We start from the raw sequence: 18925 nt of genomic DNA on the forward strand, positions 1-18925 counted from the left end.
TACTTGGAACAACAGACCAGTTCACAGTGCAAAGGATTTTATTCATCTTCATCATTTTGTTCAATAACATATTTACAGCTGATTCCACTTAATGTACACGATATTTACATGGCGACAAATAAGAGACACTTCATCAACAGTATTGACATTACACAAATAGCATGAGGGAGAAACATATTTTTAAATGTAAACATCAATTTCCAGTTGACACCTGAGCACTATAAGTTATCACCAGAAGAGACATCATAAACCATTTCATTTACAGTTTCACATTATGTACAACATGTGTCTGTGACATTGAGTCTGAGGTACTTTCAGTTCATTTCTATTCAGTTTCAGTTTTACACACACTGGTACAACAAGAACAAGAGGGGGAATCTAAGTAAACATCAAACTCCAACATGATTCCCACGTGAAATATGACACAATCGCTGACAACTGGAAAATGTCTTCTCTGATGAGAAGCTTCATAGAAATGTCTGGCTATCAGCTCTGAGTTTAGTTTAATGCTAATGTCAGCATGCTAAGACTATGACAATGCCACCATACTCATGTTTAGCTGATAGAATGTATTATATAAAGTAGCATGTTGGCATATTTGCCCTGTTCACCATCTTAGTTTGTTAGCATGCTAATATTTCCTAATTAGCACTAAACACAAAGTACAGCTGAGGCTGGAATGTCATTAGTTATAAAGGTGTTTGGTCAAAAAGCGCTGGACAAAATCTTTTTTTTTAACCTGATGATGGAACAGTTTGAGGCTTAATCATAGTTATTACAGTTCATCCAGGATGGAACCTGAATGTCTGAACTAAATTTCATGGTAGTCCATCCAGTTAATACTTCGCTCACAACCACAAATATGAACCACACTGAGTGCTAGAGGAAAAGTCAGGGAATCACCAAAGTCATTAGGATTCATCTACTGGGAGTCATGGCAATCTATACAACAGTTGCTGAGATATTTCAGTCTGGACCAATGCAATAGACCAACCAAATGACAATGTCATCTATACTGTAACACTGCTGGCATGGCTAAAAATACTATACAACACAGATATTTCACCTGGCAGTACAGAATAGAATAAAACAGAAAACTAACATGTGATGAAATGTCCATGCAATCCAGGTAACGGAAGCTGATTTTTACTACCACATATTCATTCACCATGTTGTGTATTGTAGACTAACAGTGGAATACATTTGGTCCATTAGATGCAGAAACAGTAAAAAATAAATGTCTATTAAGTGACTGTGCACTCAGATGAAACTAAAAGCTTTTGATATCTGAGATAAATTTCGCAAACAGGAGTTTCAGCTCTCCTCTGGAATGTTATCCGGCAGTAATTCAGCAGGGTGTTTGCCCTGAATAAAACTGTCACACACAGGATAGGAACGTCCAGCATGTTGGTTATGCTATAGATTCTTTCTCTGTGACTACTGTTCATGGCAGCCTGACACTGTCATTAATGTTGTTAACAATGGTCTCCTGAGCGACATGGCCATTAGATTAAGTGCTTGGAGTCCTCTCGTGTAACACACCCTTTTAATAAACATCTTGTTTCTTAGAGGATGCAGCTCATCTCGGGCTCTATCCATCTATTACTTAACATCAGATGGTAAATGCTGGCCAAGGTCCTGTCTCCCTTTCATTCACATTGTGATCATGAAACACTTTTCCCTGCTGTATTCAGAGACTTATTTAACATTATACTGACAATTGATTTTCAACAACTTGTTGATAGTCAGTTCAGGTTGACTCATCATGTTACCTCCCCAAAGCATGACACTGTGACACTGGCCTTTATGTAGATATCAAACGACCTGCTAGTAAACCAGTTGACAAGTACAGTGGAAGTACCTGCCTGAACAAATCCACCTTAACTCAAAACTGTCTGTGAAAATGACAGTGTTCCTTTTTTTAGCTATCAAGTCCTCATGTTTTGGGTAAGTTGTCAGATTCCTTGACAACCGGGCAAGAAAAACACTGAGTTCTTGTCACTTTCTGATAGTCAATGGATAAAATTACAATGAACAAATATTAGCTTCAGTGCTAAATGTCATAGTGACCTTAAGTAAGCAATATCAACTGCATTGCAACAGTGAATATGAGCCACACATTCAGTACATGATGATGAAAACTGGGAGAGGGGTTAACTTGGGTTTCAGATGGCAGAGAGGTGCTCCTGACACCCAGATGCCCGGCGTGTAGTGGGGCTGCATCTGGTCAACATGGTGATCTGGGTGCTGAAGTTGTTGCCATTGCTGCCTATGGAGGGCTGCTGGTACTTAGTGTCAGCACCCAGGAACCTCTGCAGCATCCATCTGCGCCACTTACGCTTAATCTCCGACTGTACCTGCAGGAGTAGATGAGATGAGAGGGTAGACAAACAGGATGAAGAGAGGGGTGTTAAAAGGGGGGTGGGGGGGTGGGGTTACATGAGATTTAGTGACATAAAAGGACATTAAACATCTTAAAGATCTGTTATTTGTTTGAATTTACTCACCTCGCCATTCAAAAAGCAGTACAAAACTGTAACAACAAAACCCTGTTGAAGAGAGAAGCAGATAAAATGTGCTGTCTGAGAATACCAGTGTGACAGTACAGCTGGGGAAACACTCAGAATGTTTGTGTATGAATAATGACGGTAAGATTATGACCAACTTCAGACTCAGACAGGAGGTTCATCATTTAAATCTCTGGGAAATTTTTCCAAGAGATATCACTCTGAGTTAAAACGATTATAAATTAAGAATACTTTCCATTGCTAGGTTTCCATAATTTCACTTGGCTCTCAGGGTTCCAATCTAATGCTCAGTAAATCAGCAGCCTCATTATTCAACCATGCAAAATTAAACATGTCAGCTACACAAAGCATTCATTCAAATCTTCATGCTACCAAGCCGTTTTCATGTAACTTTACTGAATCAAAGCATTTTCACTTTTTCTATCTGGTGACATACTTGTATCACAAGTTTTTGTCTAAGACACAAGATGGCGATCCTGTAAAAGTCAAAAAAAGGATTAGAAACATCAAATCTCATTATTCACCAGTGAGTAGCACTCCTTCTGCCTGATTTTTGGAAAGTGCTGACAGGCTGCCTAACACCTTGTATGCTCTTATGTAACATTACCTGAAATGACCCCAGAATAAGGTCAAACACCATCCTGACTTGTGGGTGGATGTGGTCAGGAATGACGGCAAAAATGATGTAGTTGATCCCAAAGAGAGGTATTAACAACAGCGTTGATTTAGCCAGTCTCCTAAAAGAGTAGAAAAATGAGTAAGTGAGGAGGGGGCTTGTGTTCATCCTTCTTAAAATCTCCAAAAGCTAGAGTCAAGGATATATTTGTCACAATGCAAGATCTGTTGTTACTCACCACCATCAACATAATGGCAGAAAAATAATTTATTCCATGTCACCTGATAAAAAATGACTGTAACCCATGCTATGACAGAGACGCTGAAGTGAAAACCTACGAGTACTGATTGGATTCCTTTCTTCCGATGTCGGGGCAATTCATCTTCTGTCGCAAAATCCGGATTATACAAATGAAAAGGAAAAAGTTCACCTGCCGAGAAAGTAACAGAGTGGTTAATGTGATTGTGTTACACAGAGCTGTATATCAACTGTTAGGCGCCGTGACTCACAAGTATGGTGACCAAAATAGGTGTTTTGATGATCCACCATGGATTGTCATCGATTATCTCCCAGCATCTGTCAGAAGAGATAAGAAAGTCAGACTACATCATTTCTCAATGTTGAACTTCTCTACAAAGGCAGAGAGCAGTAAGAGACTGAGAAGAAGGGTTGACGTTTTGAGGCTATTTAGTCAAACTGTGAAACAGATAAGTTGTAACATCTTAATTTTATATGAACTCTTACAGAGTTTGTATTACACTCTACTTTTTGACAATCTTTAACAGCATAGACAAAATGTATTATTTTGGCTCTCTTGTCCATTTGAACTAACAAACTAGTATAATAAATACATTTATTATGTGATACATTTAAATATGTGCTTTTAAAGTAGCTCAACCTCATTAAATCATCATAGGCTAGGTACCTTCTAGCAGGACTGGTTTCACTGGTGTTTTTTTTTTTTTTTTTTTGTTTTGCTACTGCCTACTGTCACTAAGCCTTGCTGTGGATATCTCACTAGCTATCTTAAACATAACATAGCACTAGCTTTCATGTTTTAGCTGCCTGGTAAGTTCTAGAGCCCAGAGACTATCAAGCCAGTGTTTTTCTGTTCTGTTTTTCTTTTCTTCTCTTTTTTTTAAAAAGGAAATTACACATTGCTAACACATTCTGTAAAAGATTCTATAAGGTACAACAGATTTTAAAAAGGCTGGTATTAACTCATTTTACACAAATATGGGGTTAGTACATTTTTGCTCTGTAGTATAGCCATGAAACACTCAGCTCTTGTCTGCAGTAATCCATCACAGGGCTTCACTGAGACCAGTTATTAATCATCACTCTAAGCTAGATGTTATTTCTTTGATCAAATGCGATTTTGCATTTGCAGTCATATGTCTTCCTGACAGAGGAAAGCCCTTAAATTAACCCATTTTAATCTAAATTGAAACAGGCAAGGATGGTCACTTCACTAACAAGATTAAAGCAAAGACAAATGATTAACTCACCCAGGATCATTTAAATAAGCTTTTGTAATCACCCATGCCGAGATAAAAGTGGTTGGAGCCCCTGCAAAGACACATACGCAGACTTCGTAAATAATTTCAACATTAAAATAATTTGTGTGTCGCGTAGTGAAAATATCTATTATGTCCACTGTGTTCAAAGAAACATGTCCAAATATGATGGTGAGCTTTGAGCGTGTGTACACTGTTAATCTTTTGGATGATTTTATAGCTTAAGTAATATTGCATTTTGGGTATCCTTATCATTTTTAACAGGACTCAATGACATATTTGCTCTGTGCTAATATTGGCTCATCCAGGCTATCTGCAGGGAAGTCACACGCTTGTTTCCATTTTCCTGCTGGCAGACACAACATTTCAGGCCTATTTATAGAGTTACTTTATTGGGATGATGGAAAAAAAATACATCACAAATTTGGGGAAAAGTTGTTGAAAGTTCATTTCAAAAACAAGTAGCAGTGAATTTTAGCACAAAGCAGCCAAAACAAGTATTTGAAAGATGATGATGCTGAGCCAAAATAGTGTTAAGCTGAATGCACTAAATGACTCTGCCAGTTCTTCTGTTTGAATATAATGTATGCATGCAGGGGTTTTTGGTGGTGAACTGCCAGACTGCATTAAAAAAAACCAGACAAACAGGATGAAAGCCAACAGTACTGATGTGTGTAGAGTGGTAGAGAAATGAGCAGCATCAGTCCAAGATGAAAGCTCAAAAGAGCATCTCTGCTGCCAAATGGAAAGCATCTGTCCATTAGAAAATATTAAAAGTTCAAGTCTACATTGTTTGATCTCTTAGTTGGGAAGGAATTCATTTTATTCACGTATATTCATTAAATTAGTTTTTTTCCAATTAAAAGCACCAAAAGCACGTCAGGACTCTTCTGAAGTCTGAATTATAACAACAAGAGCAGAGTGGCAGACGCCTGCTACTGCTAATCTAAAAGAGGCAGCAGGACTCATTCATATGCCGATAGAAGACACAGATTTTCCTGTAGCTCCTGCCTGTATAAATTCTCACTATAAATTAATTTACATATGATCCTGTATGTTGTGGTTGTTGTAGTAAAGACAAAACAGACATTCAGTTTACTCGATGATTGCATCTGATGATTTCTGGTTGCCACTTCAGACAAATGAATGGACCGAATGTCCTTAAAAATGAACTTGTGCGAGCTATTTGTATTCATCAACATATGGCATAGTAGCTGCACATACCCCAACCAATCAGGATGTACCACCAGAAGTACTTCCTCTCAGAGAAGAAGGAGACAGCTAACAGGGCGTGAAGATAGAGGCCCTCCACCAGCAGCCAGAAGTAGCTCGCCATGATCCCATACTGGAAGAAGACCACCACTGCCTTGCAGCCCACCTAGAAAATGACCAGAATGTTAGCGGCTTATTGCATTCCCAGGAAAAGCAGATAAATGCAATTATTCTACTACAAGTCAAATGATGAAGACAAATGTTGTTGCCAGTGGGCGAGGCTACACAGAGAAAGATTTTAGTAAATTACTCTGAAATCAGTATTGATGACTGACTTATAAGAAAATTAGTCTGTTAAACTTGACAAGTCACCTATCAAAAGCAACAGTGAAGAGACAGTCATTATCACAATTAATATGAGCATAATATAATTTGAGAAAATTACACATGGGTTATGATCATGCTGATTATACTAATGGACTCCTAGACTGATTAAATCTGCAATCAAAATGTATTTGAGATTCAAATTAATGGTTATATCTCAAGCTCCTCACAGGGAAGACACTGTTGTTGGTGGCTCAGTAGCAAACATTTCTTAGTTGGTTTAGGTTTAACCTATTTGACTCCCATGGCCATGGCAAAGGCTGTAGAACCTCTGAGAGTAGTAAATCCAGCAAGTATTTTACTGCTTATAAATTTAACTTTTCAGTCGTTAAGGGGAAACTGTAGCTTCATATCTAAAAGACAGATATGAAAGTGCTATCAATCTTCTGCTCTCACTCTAAGACATTATGGCAAGGCGGATGTCCTGACAACTTTGTAGCCACCCTCTGGTCCATTAGCTTCTGTGAATCAATGCAATCTTTCACTGAGGGTTTCTTTTGTTTTCATTCCTTAAAACAGTCAAATGTTCTCTTCAAGTTTATGCTTCAGATTCCAAGATAAATAAGTATCATATACAGCATTTATAGCCATTAGAAGCTGAAACCTTTGTGATCTTAACAAAACTAAGAATGACTAATGTGTTGGTATGATGAAAACTACAATTCCAATGGAAAACGTATTAGCAGTTTACTTGATTTCTGTATCCATATCAACCAACACTGCCCTCTCATGTAATTTTTCCAACTTCTTAGTAGTAATCTCACGGGATGGTCTAGAGGTAATGGGAAATGGTCATTAAATTAAGGCAGCTAAAAATGGAAAAACAAAATTAAAAATAGTTTTAAGAATTTGCATTCTTACAAATGTGGTTTTGAACAAGGTTTCACTTAAGCGCTCTATAAACCTTTCTAATATGTTGAAGAAGAAGAAGTTTTTTTTTCCTTTCTTCTAAACTGAGTTTAGAAACAGTTGGGAGAGTTAGCAGCTGTGTTTGGACCAGGACAATCTGTGTACCCTGAAGAGGACATATCTAAATTAAGCCATTAACGATCGGCACTTAGAGATAGTGAAGCGGGTGATTTACAGACTGCTGCTCTAATCCTCTCTGGTAATAAAGCAGTGGATTCAGCTGGAGCAAGATCTGAGAAAACAGCACTGACGATGGTGATTTGATCAATTAAATAAAAATAAAATAGCCTCATTATCTGAAACTGTACCAAATGGAGGAGTTTATCTAACTTCTTATCTTACATTAGCACTTATGATATTTTCACTATGATCATGTTATTGAGAGAAAGTGATTAAAACTAGTTATCAAAACTCTGAATGTGATTTATTGACAAAGCTGTCTGTCCTGCAGGTTTATGTTCAGCAAACAGGAACTCTCACAACATCCTGCTGGACAGATGAATGGGGAAAGTCGTGTTAGGAGTGGAAGGGACTTGGCAAACACTGTTCCACCCAGAAGTACTTGAGTGCTTGCGCACTGAGTAAACTCTGAGACAAAGCTTTAAAGTCTGTAAAGTCTGTATGAGTAATTATATAGATGCAGTTTGCTTCAGCTAAGAAACTTGATGCTCACACATCAGATAGACAAGTTAACTTGATCTAAAGTGCAGGACTTTTGATTATGCAGGGAGGAAAATCAATAAAGTGTACTGTTTTGATGATAAAGTGGACATGTAGGCGAGTGAAGCAGGAGCATTCAGTAGCACTCACTGAAGACTGGCAATTCTCTGTCTCCCCAACATCATACAGAACCACGTCCTTGATGAAAACTGCCACAGCTTTCAGTATGAAAGACACAAAGAGATGCATGTGGATGTAGTTTCTCGTGCAGTGCAGCTTCCTGTAAAAACAGACAAATAAACCGTTATGTGATTTAAATCAAGAAAGAAAAGCAACATGCATAACTCTCTTAATGAACTCCCTCTGATTAAAGACCTTGAATGAGCTGTTTATGTGACCTATCCTGAAAATCATCTGATAAAGTGTGTTTTTATGGCACCAAAGCATGCAATCAGAATAAACATCAAGACAAAATTCACCAGGAACTCCAGTGACTTAATTTATGGGGGCAAACATTCACAGAAAGAATGTATGTTTCAGCTGAGGGGAGTAGTCATCATAAGCACTTACTGTACATTTAATGCCCCCTACTATACTGCACTATGCTGTTATCCAAATGTCAGGCTATCTGTATGTGTTTCATACTTTATATGGATGTACTTTTTTGGTGAAGCATGTATTTATCAGGCAGAAAGAAATGCAAAAAGCTCTGACTTGACATTAAGCACAGAAGTAAACAAGAACAAATCAGAGGTTTTTGCAGAGAAAATGTCACTAATGTAAATTTTCTCTGTTGGGTGTTTTCAAACAAATGCCTTCCCCGTGAGCTTATGATTGGGGGTGAATTGTGTAAACCCATCGGGCGAGTCATCCTGGGACAGGGGTGCGATGACACACAACATCAACCAGCTGCCTGAACACCGCATCTGCAGCTGAACATAAACAGCAAACGCTGTTCACATCCTTTGTCTCTGCTGCAGAGTCCAAATCATCAGCATTTCATAAACCAGAGGAGTAAACACATCCCTAGCCCATAACACACCAACAGTCCGAATGCTAACATACCCAACTGAACGGAGCGGACTGTTTATTAGAAGCAACACACACCAGCCAACTTGAACTGCTAATGATCAGTGATGTGTCATGCCAACACACACACACACACACACACACACACACACACACACACACTTTCTCTCTGCAACCCCGGAGCTGAAGGTCAAAACGAAAAAATGCTGTGAACAACAGCAGCCCATTGAATGACTTGTCTCACAAAATCTGGTGAAGTCACATTACTGCGTGAAAAACACTGTAAAACCTCTATAAAGTGCAGGAAGTATGGTGTGAAATGAGAGATTAGAGTTTTTATCATTCTAAATGATGGAAAAGGGTGTTTAACTGTCTTTATGCAGGGACATTAAGTGGTATCTTGATGATCTCCTTACCGAAAGAGACACAATATGATGATGGCGATCGTCAGAGAAATGAGGGACACGCTGTGACCGATGGTGTAACCCACTTTGACAGCATCGAAGAATTCACCCTGCAAAAACACATTCAGTTACACTAACTGAAAAGAGTTCATCTGGACTGTGTTTGACATTTAATGTGAGACCAACACAGCATCAGCAGCACTGGCTGCCATTCTGACCATATTATCATCTATGGTGTTGTTGGGATTGTATCCACAGTCCATTATGTAGGAGTCTATGCTGATTGGGGTCCAGCCATCCTCAGTGCAGGTCTTGGACAGGTTACCTAATGAGCAGAGGGATAGAGGGAACAATCAACATCAAGAGTACAATTGATTACTGTGCCAGTTTCAGTGTGTTTCAATTAAAAAGAATGTATTACAACATAGTGTGTATGTGTGTTGGGACGCAAGTTGTATGAGCCACAAGGTGAAACTCCCTCCCATTTACTCATTCTTAATTATGTCACACTGAGATGTTTGTGTCTCACTGGAATACTCCCAAATACTAAAAGGAAATGGAAGGAATGACTGAAGGGGATCAGTCGTCCCACCGGCTCAGAGATGCAGAGACGGTTCCCATGTGTATTTGCCTCCATCTGTTTCTTAATTACTGTCAGGCTGCACACACACACACACACACACTGGGAGGTCAACAGTTGAGCAGAGAGATATTTTTACCCTGGCCTGCCCATGGGGGCAGAAGTGAAAGGTCTGAGGGCATTAAACTGATCATCTAAGAGGAGACTAGAGGAGCAAAGCAGAGCTCTGTACAGTCAAGTACAGCTGACTAAAGCTCTCTAGAGTGCAGTAAGGTACAGTAGACTGGAGCTCAGCAGAGAATAGAAATCAGCAGTGCTCTGTGAAGTACAGTAGATTAGAGTTCAGTAGAGGGTAGTATACTAGAGCTCAGCTTCTAGAGCTAGAGTAGATACTCTGCAGAGTAGAGCATAGCTCAGCAGTCTAGAGCTCAGTGGAGAAGAGCTCTATGTAGTGGAGTAGAGTACAGTAGAGCAGTTTTAAGAATAGAGTAGTAGCCTTAAGCACAGTGGAGTAGAGTAGAATGAAGTTTTGCAAAATAGAGTTCTGCAGTCTAGTACTTGGTACAGTAAAAGTCTGAGACTAGAGTTCTGTTGGGTGGAATAGTAGACTGAGTAGAGAGGAACAAATAATCCAGAGTAAGTAAATACATTCAGAAACAAAAAAGTGAACAAACAGGGGAGTGCATTTGTATTTTAATGTCTCATCTTTCTCCCTTCCTTGAGTTATATAATATGCACAATAAGTACATTTTACAAAAAAGGAAAATTATTGTTTAGATTATTTAATATTTGTGTCACTTAAGGACATAAAAATCTGATTATTTTTGTTTTGATTATTATTATTGATTCTTGTACTCTGTCCTGTGCTTTTTAAGAAATTGGGTCAGAGCAAACTACATTGTGTTTTAAGAGCTATTTCAGAAAATGTATACCACTTGAATAACTGAAACATAATGGGACTTCCTGGTAGCCTAGTGGTTAAGATGCATACCATTAAACTAAATGTCCTTGGTTTGAGCATGTGTCAAGATTTCTGTTTGATGTCATACCCCTCTCTCTGCCCATGTTTCTCCTCTGTGTCCAATATCTGTCAATAAATGCAAAAATGTCAAAAAACAGAGTCAAGGATTCAGGCTGGAAGCTGACTTGAGTGCACACAAAGTACCTCACAGGAATTCACTTTATTCAAATCAAATCCTTGGAAAACACGTTTCATTTTTAGGTCATATTTACTTACTTCAGAAGTGTTGCAAACACAGATGTAGGGCAAAATGTAGAGTTACAGAACAGGCGTTTTCAGACTTTTGTGCTAAGGTAGAATTTTTCCTAAACAAGTAAATATGTCACAGTTCAGAAGAGGTACTAATCATTAATTAGACTGAAAACCCTTCTTAAAGCATTGATGAGGCATATCTAATTCTGTAAGAAGCAGAAGCCAGATTGATATTTCTGTGTTTTTATTCAGTCTCTTATTGTAATATTTATTTGTAGCATTTCCTCATCGCCTTTCCTGTAAATATAAGAAAGAAAGCTGCGTGTGTTGGTGACAAATTAATCCATGTGCTGAATGCTGCTGTAGAAATCTAAATGTAGGACATTCCTCACATTTCCTAATCGTATCGCTCCATTGCCACTATCAAATCAAGACTGTGTTGGGAAACGACCAACAATCCAAAGTCTTTAAATGTATTTGGCATTAAATATGGACAGCTCACAAATACCTGAGTGGCGTATTGCAGAGAAGACGGAGGTTTAGCCTCCTCAAACAACATGACAAGACACAAAGGCAGTGATAAGCCCCTGCTGTTTCAGCCCATGCCACCACTGGATTTGGCTTGTTTGAGGGATTGCCAGAAGAATGCTTTCATCATCCCCCAAAACATGACTGCAAGGATTTTCAGTGTCATGCACGGCAACGAGGAGAGCTCAAACGAGTTAATCACCCAATCATCGTTTTCATTTTCAGGCTTTTTTTTTATCTTGGCTTTTCTGTCAATGTTGTACAGTCTAATGCTTTATCCTTCCTAATTATATCTCAGAGGAAGATTCATATTAGCATGCATTGAACAGCTTCAGCTCAACTGAATATTATGACACGTAGGTGAAACCACTGACAGGCAGCCACTCTGTCACTGTGAGCCTGCAAAGTGGGCGAGTCGCCCATGTTATTAAAAGAGATGAATGACTGTGTGTTTGTGTTAGACCTACTAGGTAAAGAGTTCATGAGAATGGCAAACTCTATCTCAACTAAATTTATGACTTGGCCCCTGAATCTCTGTGGCGCCGTGTTTCGTAATGCATGTTTTTGTGTGTGTCAGGCTTATAAAATGAATGGCTCAAGATGTGTCAATAACTTGAGTCTTTCACAACTGCTACTGACAGTGAATACATTTGAAAAAAATAATGAAATTGTCCTTTTTGAGACCAAAATACATTCACAAAAAGGGCAACTTCGTGAGAAGAGAACATCAAATATCCCTAACCCTCTCAACATTCTGAAACTTGAATAAAATGAATGGTCAAGCTACTACCCAAACAAGGCTATTTGTCTCAGTTCCTGTAATGCTCACAGTTGGAGATACAAGGTTCTTACCTGTCTACAACAGTAATTTACAATGCACAGAATCCCAGACCATTTATCATCCCTTAATTAAGTCCTCCTTACATGACCTGAGAGCAGAGCAGGTTTAACCAGCAGAAACCTGCACTGATTTGCTGATTTACTGCATAATTGATATCATGCACATCAGCGCAGCACAGGTCACTCATAATCCCCCCTCTTCCTCTTAAGGCCTCCACACATGCTGGTCCCTGCACAGCGAGGGCCTGTTGATCCTGTGAACCTCTGACCTCAGCGAAATACACCTCTTGTGATTTCAACCCGACAAAACCAATGATACGTCATCTGTTCCTCTCTTTTCCCAGGAGAGCTCTCCACTCTCAGGTCACACTATCTCCCATCTGGGTCAAATCACAGCTTCCCAGAAAACCCCTTTTCTCCGTGTCAAGCCTTCACATGCTGGTGATAAATCCTTGGTTTAAGCTCCTCTTATGTCCTGAATCAGATGAGGAAAATACTGGCTAGATTATAGGGGCTGAAACCTCTCCACCATGTCTGCAGAGGTGCACAGGTTGAATGTAAAAGCACAACAATCAATTACAACTGACATCTGTAACATTACACTCGTTCAAAGCATAGAAGACTGTGCTACATCTTTGCAGTGGACATATTTACACATCAAGTTAACATGAAGCAACATTAGCATTCATGTGGAGTTGTGTCTCTGACATCCTGATGAATGTATGCTGAGTCTCATATTCACTCTTTGTTATGTTCTCCTTTAGTCTCCAACAACCACTGACAAAAATATCTGTTGGTTTAGCCGCTAAATGTTACATTGTGCAGTTTGTACAGTTTATGGGCCATAAAATCAAAACAATGCTAAAAAGTTAAAAGCCCTGTAGAGCTGATTGGACACAAAAGTGACCATACTATTACATCTTAAGTCAATATAGTGAACTTATTAGCAAATGTTCCTATTTACAGATCCAGAGCATCCTGTCCAAATGAAGAATGTAAGTCCAATATTTCTTCTTTTAGCTCCTGACTCCTGAGGGACGTATCTGGCTCTTTAGCTGCTAAATGCGGCCATATTTTCAGGTAGGCCAGGTAGCATACAGTGACTTTATCAGAGCAAAATCAGTGCTATGAGAGCAGTAAAGTTGAACCAAAAGAGTAAAGATGCAGGTTGGAAAACCAAAACAATGAGCTGGAAGGTGCTAAAATGGTCAGGGAAACTGTAAAGTTGCCATAATTCTCTGCAGATTCATCCCTATCACAGACACATGCACATACAGTATATGTAATCCATTGTAAACATATATAAAAAATGTTATTTGTGCTGCTTTGAAGAAACACAACAGTTGTCTTACAAGCTAATTTAAATCAGCTTCAACTCCTCTAAAAGAATATTTCTCAAGTTGATGTCTCTCTGCCAGCTGAATACAAATAAAAAACTCCATCAGCTCTTACAGCATAATTACACTGAGGAGACAAATGGAGATATGGGAAAGTCAGAGGGGAATAATCGGAGGCACTACTGTACAAACACACAGCAAATCAGCCAGTAAATTCTCAAGAGAGTGGTTTCCCTTATACATAATTAGTACTACTCCCCTGTGAGGCTTCTCTTAGATCAAAGGAGGGCAAATAAATGCAATATGTCTTTGATGATTGGTCGGTGCCAGGACGGGAAGTTGTTTATTTTCTGTGACTCAGCTGCGCCATGTGTTTTGAGTTTTACTATGTTCTTTCTGATATATGAGATGAGTTGTCAGGAAAGATGGAAACAACAGGTGATCACTGAGAATGACCTCATGAGTATGAGCTCCTAGGATGCTCAGTGTACTTTGTAATTCCTGTTTTTGTTCTCAAATATAGACGGTGATGATACCGGCATAGATTCAACAGCAGCTAACAGCAACAAACGAGAGGTAATGAAAGATCAAGATGAGCAGCATCTCTGTCATTCTTTAAAATATCCCCTACACAACTACCTCCATGAAAAGGCTTCATTCATGCAATCGTTAATTAATCACCGACTCAAGGACATGAGTCTATGGGATTTTCATGGTGAGATGTGTAGTAATCCTTAGTGTAATATTTATAGGCTGTTTAAGACTGATTTGTCACAATTAAGGTGAGGTAGTCATAATTTGTTGATTTCAATTACACAATTATGTTTCATGTTAATATAAAGAGCTTTATATTTTTAAGTTTTTGTTTTCAATATTTACGCCTACAATTAAGTAGTTGTTGATCCTTTGCCAGAGTTTGCTCAGTGGTTTACTCTTCTTTCTACCGTAGATGTAACTATTCCAATATACCTCATTGAAAGGATAATGAGGACTAAATTCTTAGTGCCAGCGACCCCCAGCCTTTACATGACTGTAACATCTACCTTAACTTTTCTGCAAATAGGCCCCACAAACTCATGAGATTACTGTCCATAACACAATGAAAACATGTAGTCAGTTGCTTGCCTTCACACACACACACACACACACACAACCTATTTTACAAACTCGATTCTTACGTGTGGGGACATCCCTAGAGAAGTAGAAGAGATATTTGGGACAAGGGATGGTAACCACCTCTCCAATGTCAGCACTGGGCCAGCAGGTGATCTTGTCCCACGTCCCACTGCAACCTGATGGAGAGAATGCCAACCAGAGTGAGAGAGGACAACAAAAACTGTGGCAATAACATAAAGTCAGAGAACAAGCATGAAACACACATTTTAGACCTAAAGTGTTTCTAACTGTTGTAACATTAATCAATCCCAGTGACAAACAGCACCCTGATTAAGGTGACGGTGGAGCGCTGCAGTTCCCATGGCAGCCAAAACGTGTAAGCTCAGGTCGGCTGTCGTTACAGCCCTAGGTTCATAACAGCAGATGACCTGAGTTAACACACTGCCAACATGACTAATAAAACAGCTCCCAGTCCTTCATTACACACTGTTATTTGAATTCAACAGATCACTCTGACTTTCCACAGTGTGTTTGGTCTAAGGACGTAGAATCAGGTCACAGTGCTTTTAAATCTGCACCTGCTCACCATTTCCCCACCAGGAAAAAATAAGCTTGTCGAATGATAGTTGCAACATAACCCTGAGGATTTAACAGCATGGAATCTATAGCAAGCAGAGTGAAATCTAAATTCAAAACATAATGAGTGTTTAATGACTTTTACGATGTGTGAAAGTAAACACAGTCTCACGATACCTGCAGATAGGATCAACAGTGTTTCAGTTACACACACAGGTAATAGAAGCTAAATGAAGGACAATTATCTCTGTAGAATATAATTAGGTCTGCCTGCTGTGAGTACGCGGCACCCCACTTAGCAACTTGTAATTTACGCCTCATCAACAATAAACTGAAACAACAAATCAGCTAACTGAGTTTCATTATTGCACACTCACTGCTGTATTTTTCTTCATAACATTTAGTGTAAATGAAGGATAGAATTTCATCAGTTTGGAAGTTTGCTTTGAAATTGAACCTGAGCACATGTGACAAGGGGCTGGCTTAAGGTGGAAAACAGTGTTCAACCATGCAAGGTGTGATGTAAAGCCAGAGGGGAGGTTTGAACAGCTTTTGTTGTCTTTAGAGCTTGTTGTGTCACTTTGATCAGAGCCTGTTTGTGAATTTTGCAAATTGGGATTAGACAGGATGTGCAGCCAAGGCTGCACAAAACTCGACATACCTGTTGTTATGTTCTCAATCTGAGCCTCGCACAGGTCTCTCTCCTTGTCTATTTCCTTCATCATGTCACACATCTGATTCTGCACTGAAAACACCTGTGAAGAGAACATTTTACACATGTTTTCTATGTATGTCTTAGGCCACAGTGACATTTTAAACAGTGTCAGTCACAGATTATTTGTCTACTAGTCAAACATACAAGAGTTATGCTGTCTGTGCTCTTTCAACAGTGTTTCATGTATCACGGTAAACACATCTACCGTCTCCACTGGGGTCTTCCTGAGATGAGCTAACGTGGGCTACCATTAATCTCTCCAACTGACACACATGGCAGACACAAAATCAATCTTTTCTCAGTGATTCAACCATCATATTCCTTAGATTTGCATGTTTTGAAACTGGGGGGGGGGGGGTCTTCAGGCATGAAGTGGTTCCACATGAAGCTGAATCCATGAGGGTTTACCACCAGAGGATCTACACAACCTCTGCAGGACAAGAAGATTTATTGCTGTTACTTAGGTGGATGAGTCTCCTCTCTGTGGGCATTAATCAGACTGGTAGTATGTGGCTATTGTTAGCCACAAAATGAGCCCATATGACTCCAGCCTCTCCCCCCACACAAGGTGACCCCCCCCCCCCCCCCCCCCCCCCCCCATTTAGGTTATAATTTATGTCGCTCCTCAGGCTACGCAGCACGTCCTGTGTTACTTCACCTATCCACGCACTCCTGGACTATGATTGGAGAATATGTTGTCAGTGATGGATCAGTGCTGCCTTTAGCAGTGGAAGTTGAGAAACCGTCCTGCACTCTATCATCAGGACCATCATCATCCCTTTTACCTTGCCCAGCAGCACAACACTGCCCATCTTTTCCCTTGCTTGATTTGTTTTTATTACTGAGGCACAGAAACATTGTGTGAGTGATTTCAAACACAGATGTGAAGGCCAGTCTGCTATTGTAACATATCTGACCTCCATCTGAATTCCTGCATGAATCATACATGCTTCTCTACAGGAGGCAGTTGCAGATAAAGACGCTGGAGACCAGAGAGTACAGAGACAGACAAAGGAGGCTGTTGTCATGGTGTCCTGTTGGGAGACCAGCAACCGCCTCTGTAATTTACCTCAGCCTTGGTCATGAAAAGAGATCAGCGAGGACATAAAACACATGAATGTCAATGAAAAACAATCACGGTCGGGACCCCACTGTTCTGTTGTGGTGCCAAATGTCATTTTAAAAGCAGCTGGTTTGGCCCGTGGATCCCAAGGAGATTGACACACATGGCAGAAGCTGAACCTGGAGAGAGGAGACTGCACATGAGAGGACAAATGTGATGATGTTGGAGGAGGTCTTAGGGAAGTTAGAAAAAAGGAGGGAGCGGGGCCGAGAAAACTGGAAAAATAAGCTCAAGTTGAAATACTATGTGTTCTAAAATTTCCTCAGTAACAAACGACATGATGATGGAAGCCTTACCAGACTAAAGCCAAATATTTCCTTGGTACGTCATACACCATTATTAATAAAACCCCTCTCTCCACAGACTCCAGTTACTAAACTAAGCTCCACATTGGGCCAGATCGGTGCGCCCTGCATCCAGAACTGGTTCTGGAGAGCACCAGCTCAGCGCGCGCGTCAACTTCCAACTCGTAGGCAACTCACCGTCAGAATGATGTACGTGGTCAACCGTACGTGGCCAACTTCGGCAGGTAACTGTTGCATACTTGAAAACGAACCCAAGTTAAAATAATGAGAAAAGTGTTTAAATATACTCACTGGTTCCAGCAACACGCAGGAGAGAAGGAGGAAAAATCCCTTTGAAACTTCAACCAACATTTCCGTTAAAGTAACTGAGGTTTTATAAGTAATATAATAGATACAACGATACTGATTAAAAGAGGTGGTAATCCGCCGCAGGTTTCTGCGGGTCCCTTTGCTGACTCCGTGCGTTCTTGCGCTCTAAATGAAGAGAATTGCTCCGCTCCTGAAATCCTCCTCCCCCTTCCCCTCCTCCTCCCACTCGGGTTTTACCTTGAACAACTAGCAAGTAACCAATGAAACATCATCTGTGGACGTCAATAAATGAGGGCGTAAACACGTAGCTGCCAAGAATGAAGGAAACTACAGTATTCACCTAAGTCCACGGCTGGCCCTCTGTATCACTGTACAGTGTAGTATTAATCATAAGCAAATGTTATGTCTTCTGTTTGTGGCAAAAAAAAAGTGTAGAATTGCTTTAAGGATTAGGAATTTACATTAAAAAATCTGATACATTAGACACATTGTTAAAGGTTAAACGTGGTGGTGGCTCCCAGCCTCTGTGGCCATAGTTTCAGATGTCTGTGAATCGTTCCCAGTCTCTCTCCTCAGGTGGTTTTAGATAAATGATAATGGTCAAACAAGTAAAATCATACAATATTCTATAAAAATCAAAGATTGAAGTCCAAGGATGAAGATTTGTGAATCACAACAATTTCCATCCAATCAATCACCTGAGGATCATGTAGGTTTATCATGTGACTGTTTAGATGGAGAATGGTCCCTATAGTTAGGAACCACTGAACCAAACTAGTATTTAAAATGATTTCACTTTGATCAGCTACAACATTAAAACACTGCTGATGCATTAGTATCAACAATCTAAACTACTTCCACTACTGCAATATTACTGAATACCACAGCCATACACAGGACTTTCAGACACATGAGAAATGACCATGAAGAAAGCAGATGCTTCTATTCAGGTTCAAGGTTCACTGTGGGTTTTTCCTTTAATTTGTCACCCGTCTGTATAGTACACATGGTTATAAAACAGACC

The 18925-nt window shown here is 39.7% G+C and overlaps 1 protein-coding gene across 1 annotated transcript; it reads right to left on the bottom strand.

The window, feature by feature from the left end:
- Positions 1-20: 20 nt before the first annotated feature.
- Positions 21-18112, bottom strand: LOC108883919 (vasoactive intestinal polypeptide receptor-like). Its single transcript, XM_018677499.2, has 13 exons — positions 17884-18112; positions 16111-16204; positions 14936-15049; positions 9478-9584; positions 9272-9369; positions 7977-8106; positions 5886-6039; positions 4653-4713; positions 3654-3720; positions 3483-3574; positions 3136-3265; positions 2508-2549; positions 21-2357 (listed from the first exon to the last, which is right to left on the bottom strand). The coding sequence occupies exons 1-13, from the start codon at positions 17941-17943 to the stop codon at positions 2166-2168; spliced, it is 1341 nt and encodes a 446-aa protein (XP_018533015.1). The 5' UTR covers positions 17944-18112; the 3' UTR covers positions 21-2165.
- Between the last annotated feature and the right edge of the window lie 813 nt (positions 18113-18925).

Source organism: Lates calcarifer, linkage group LG4 (genome assembly GCF_001640805.2).
Source record: "Lates calcarifer isolate ASB-BC8 linkage group LG4, TLL_Latcal_v3, whole genome shotgun sequence".
NCBI lineage: Eukaryota > Metazoa > Chordata > Actinopteri > Centropomidae > Lates > Lates calcarifer.

Bases quoted from the DNA above. Each gene is read 5' to 3' on its own strand.
- LOC108883919 (XM_018677499.2), bottom strand. From the start codon at position 17,943: ATGTTGGTTGAAGTTTCAAAGGGATTTTTCCTCCTTCTCTCCTGCGTG. The intron at 8,107-9,271 runs GTAAGGAGATCA...CTGTTTTTACAG, and splicing joins ATCATATTGTGTCTCTTTCG to GAAGCTGCACTGCACGAGAA. The intron at 3,721-4,652 runs GTGAGTTAATCA...CTCTTCTGACAG, and splicing joins GCTTATTTAAATGATCCTGG to ATGCTGGGAGATAATCGATG.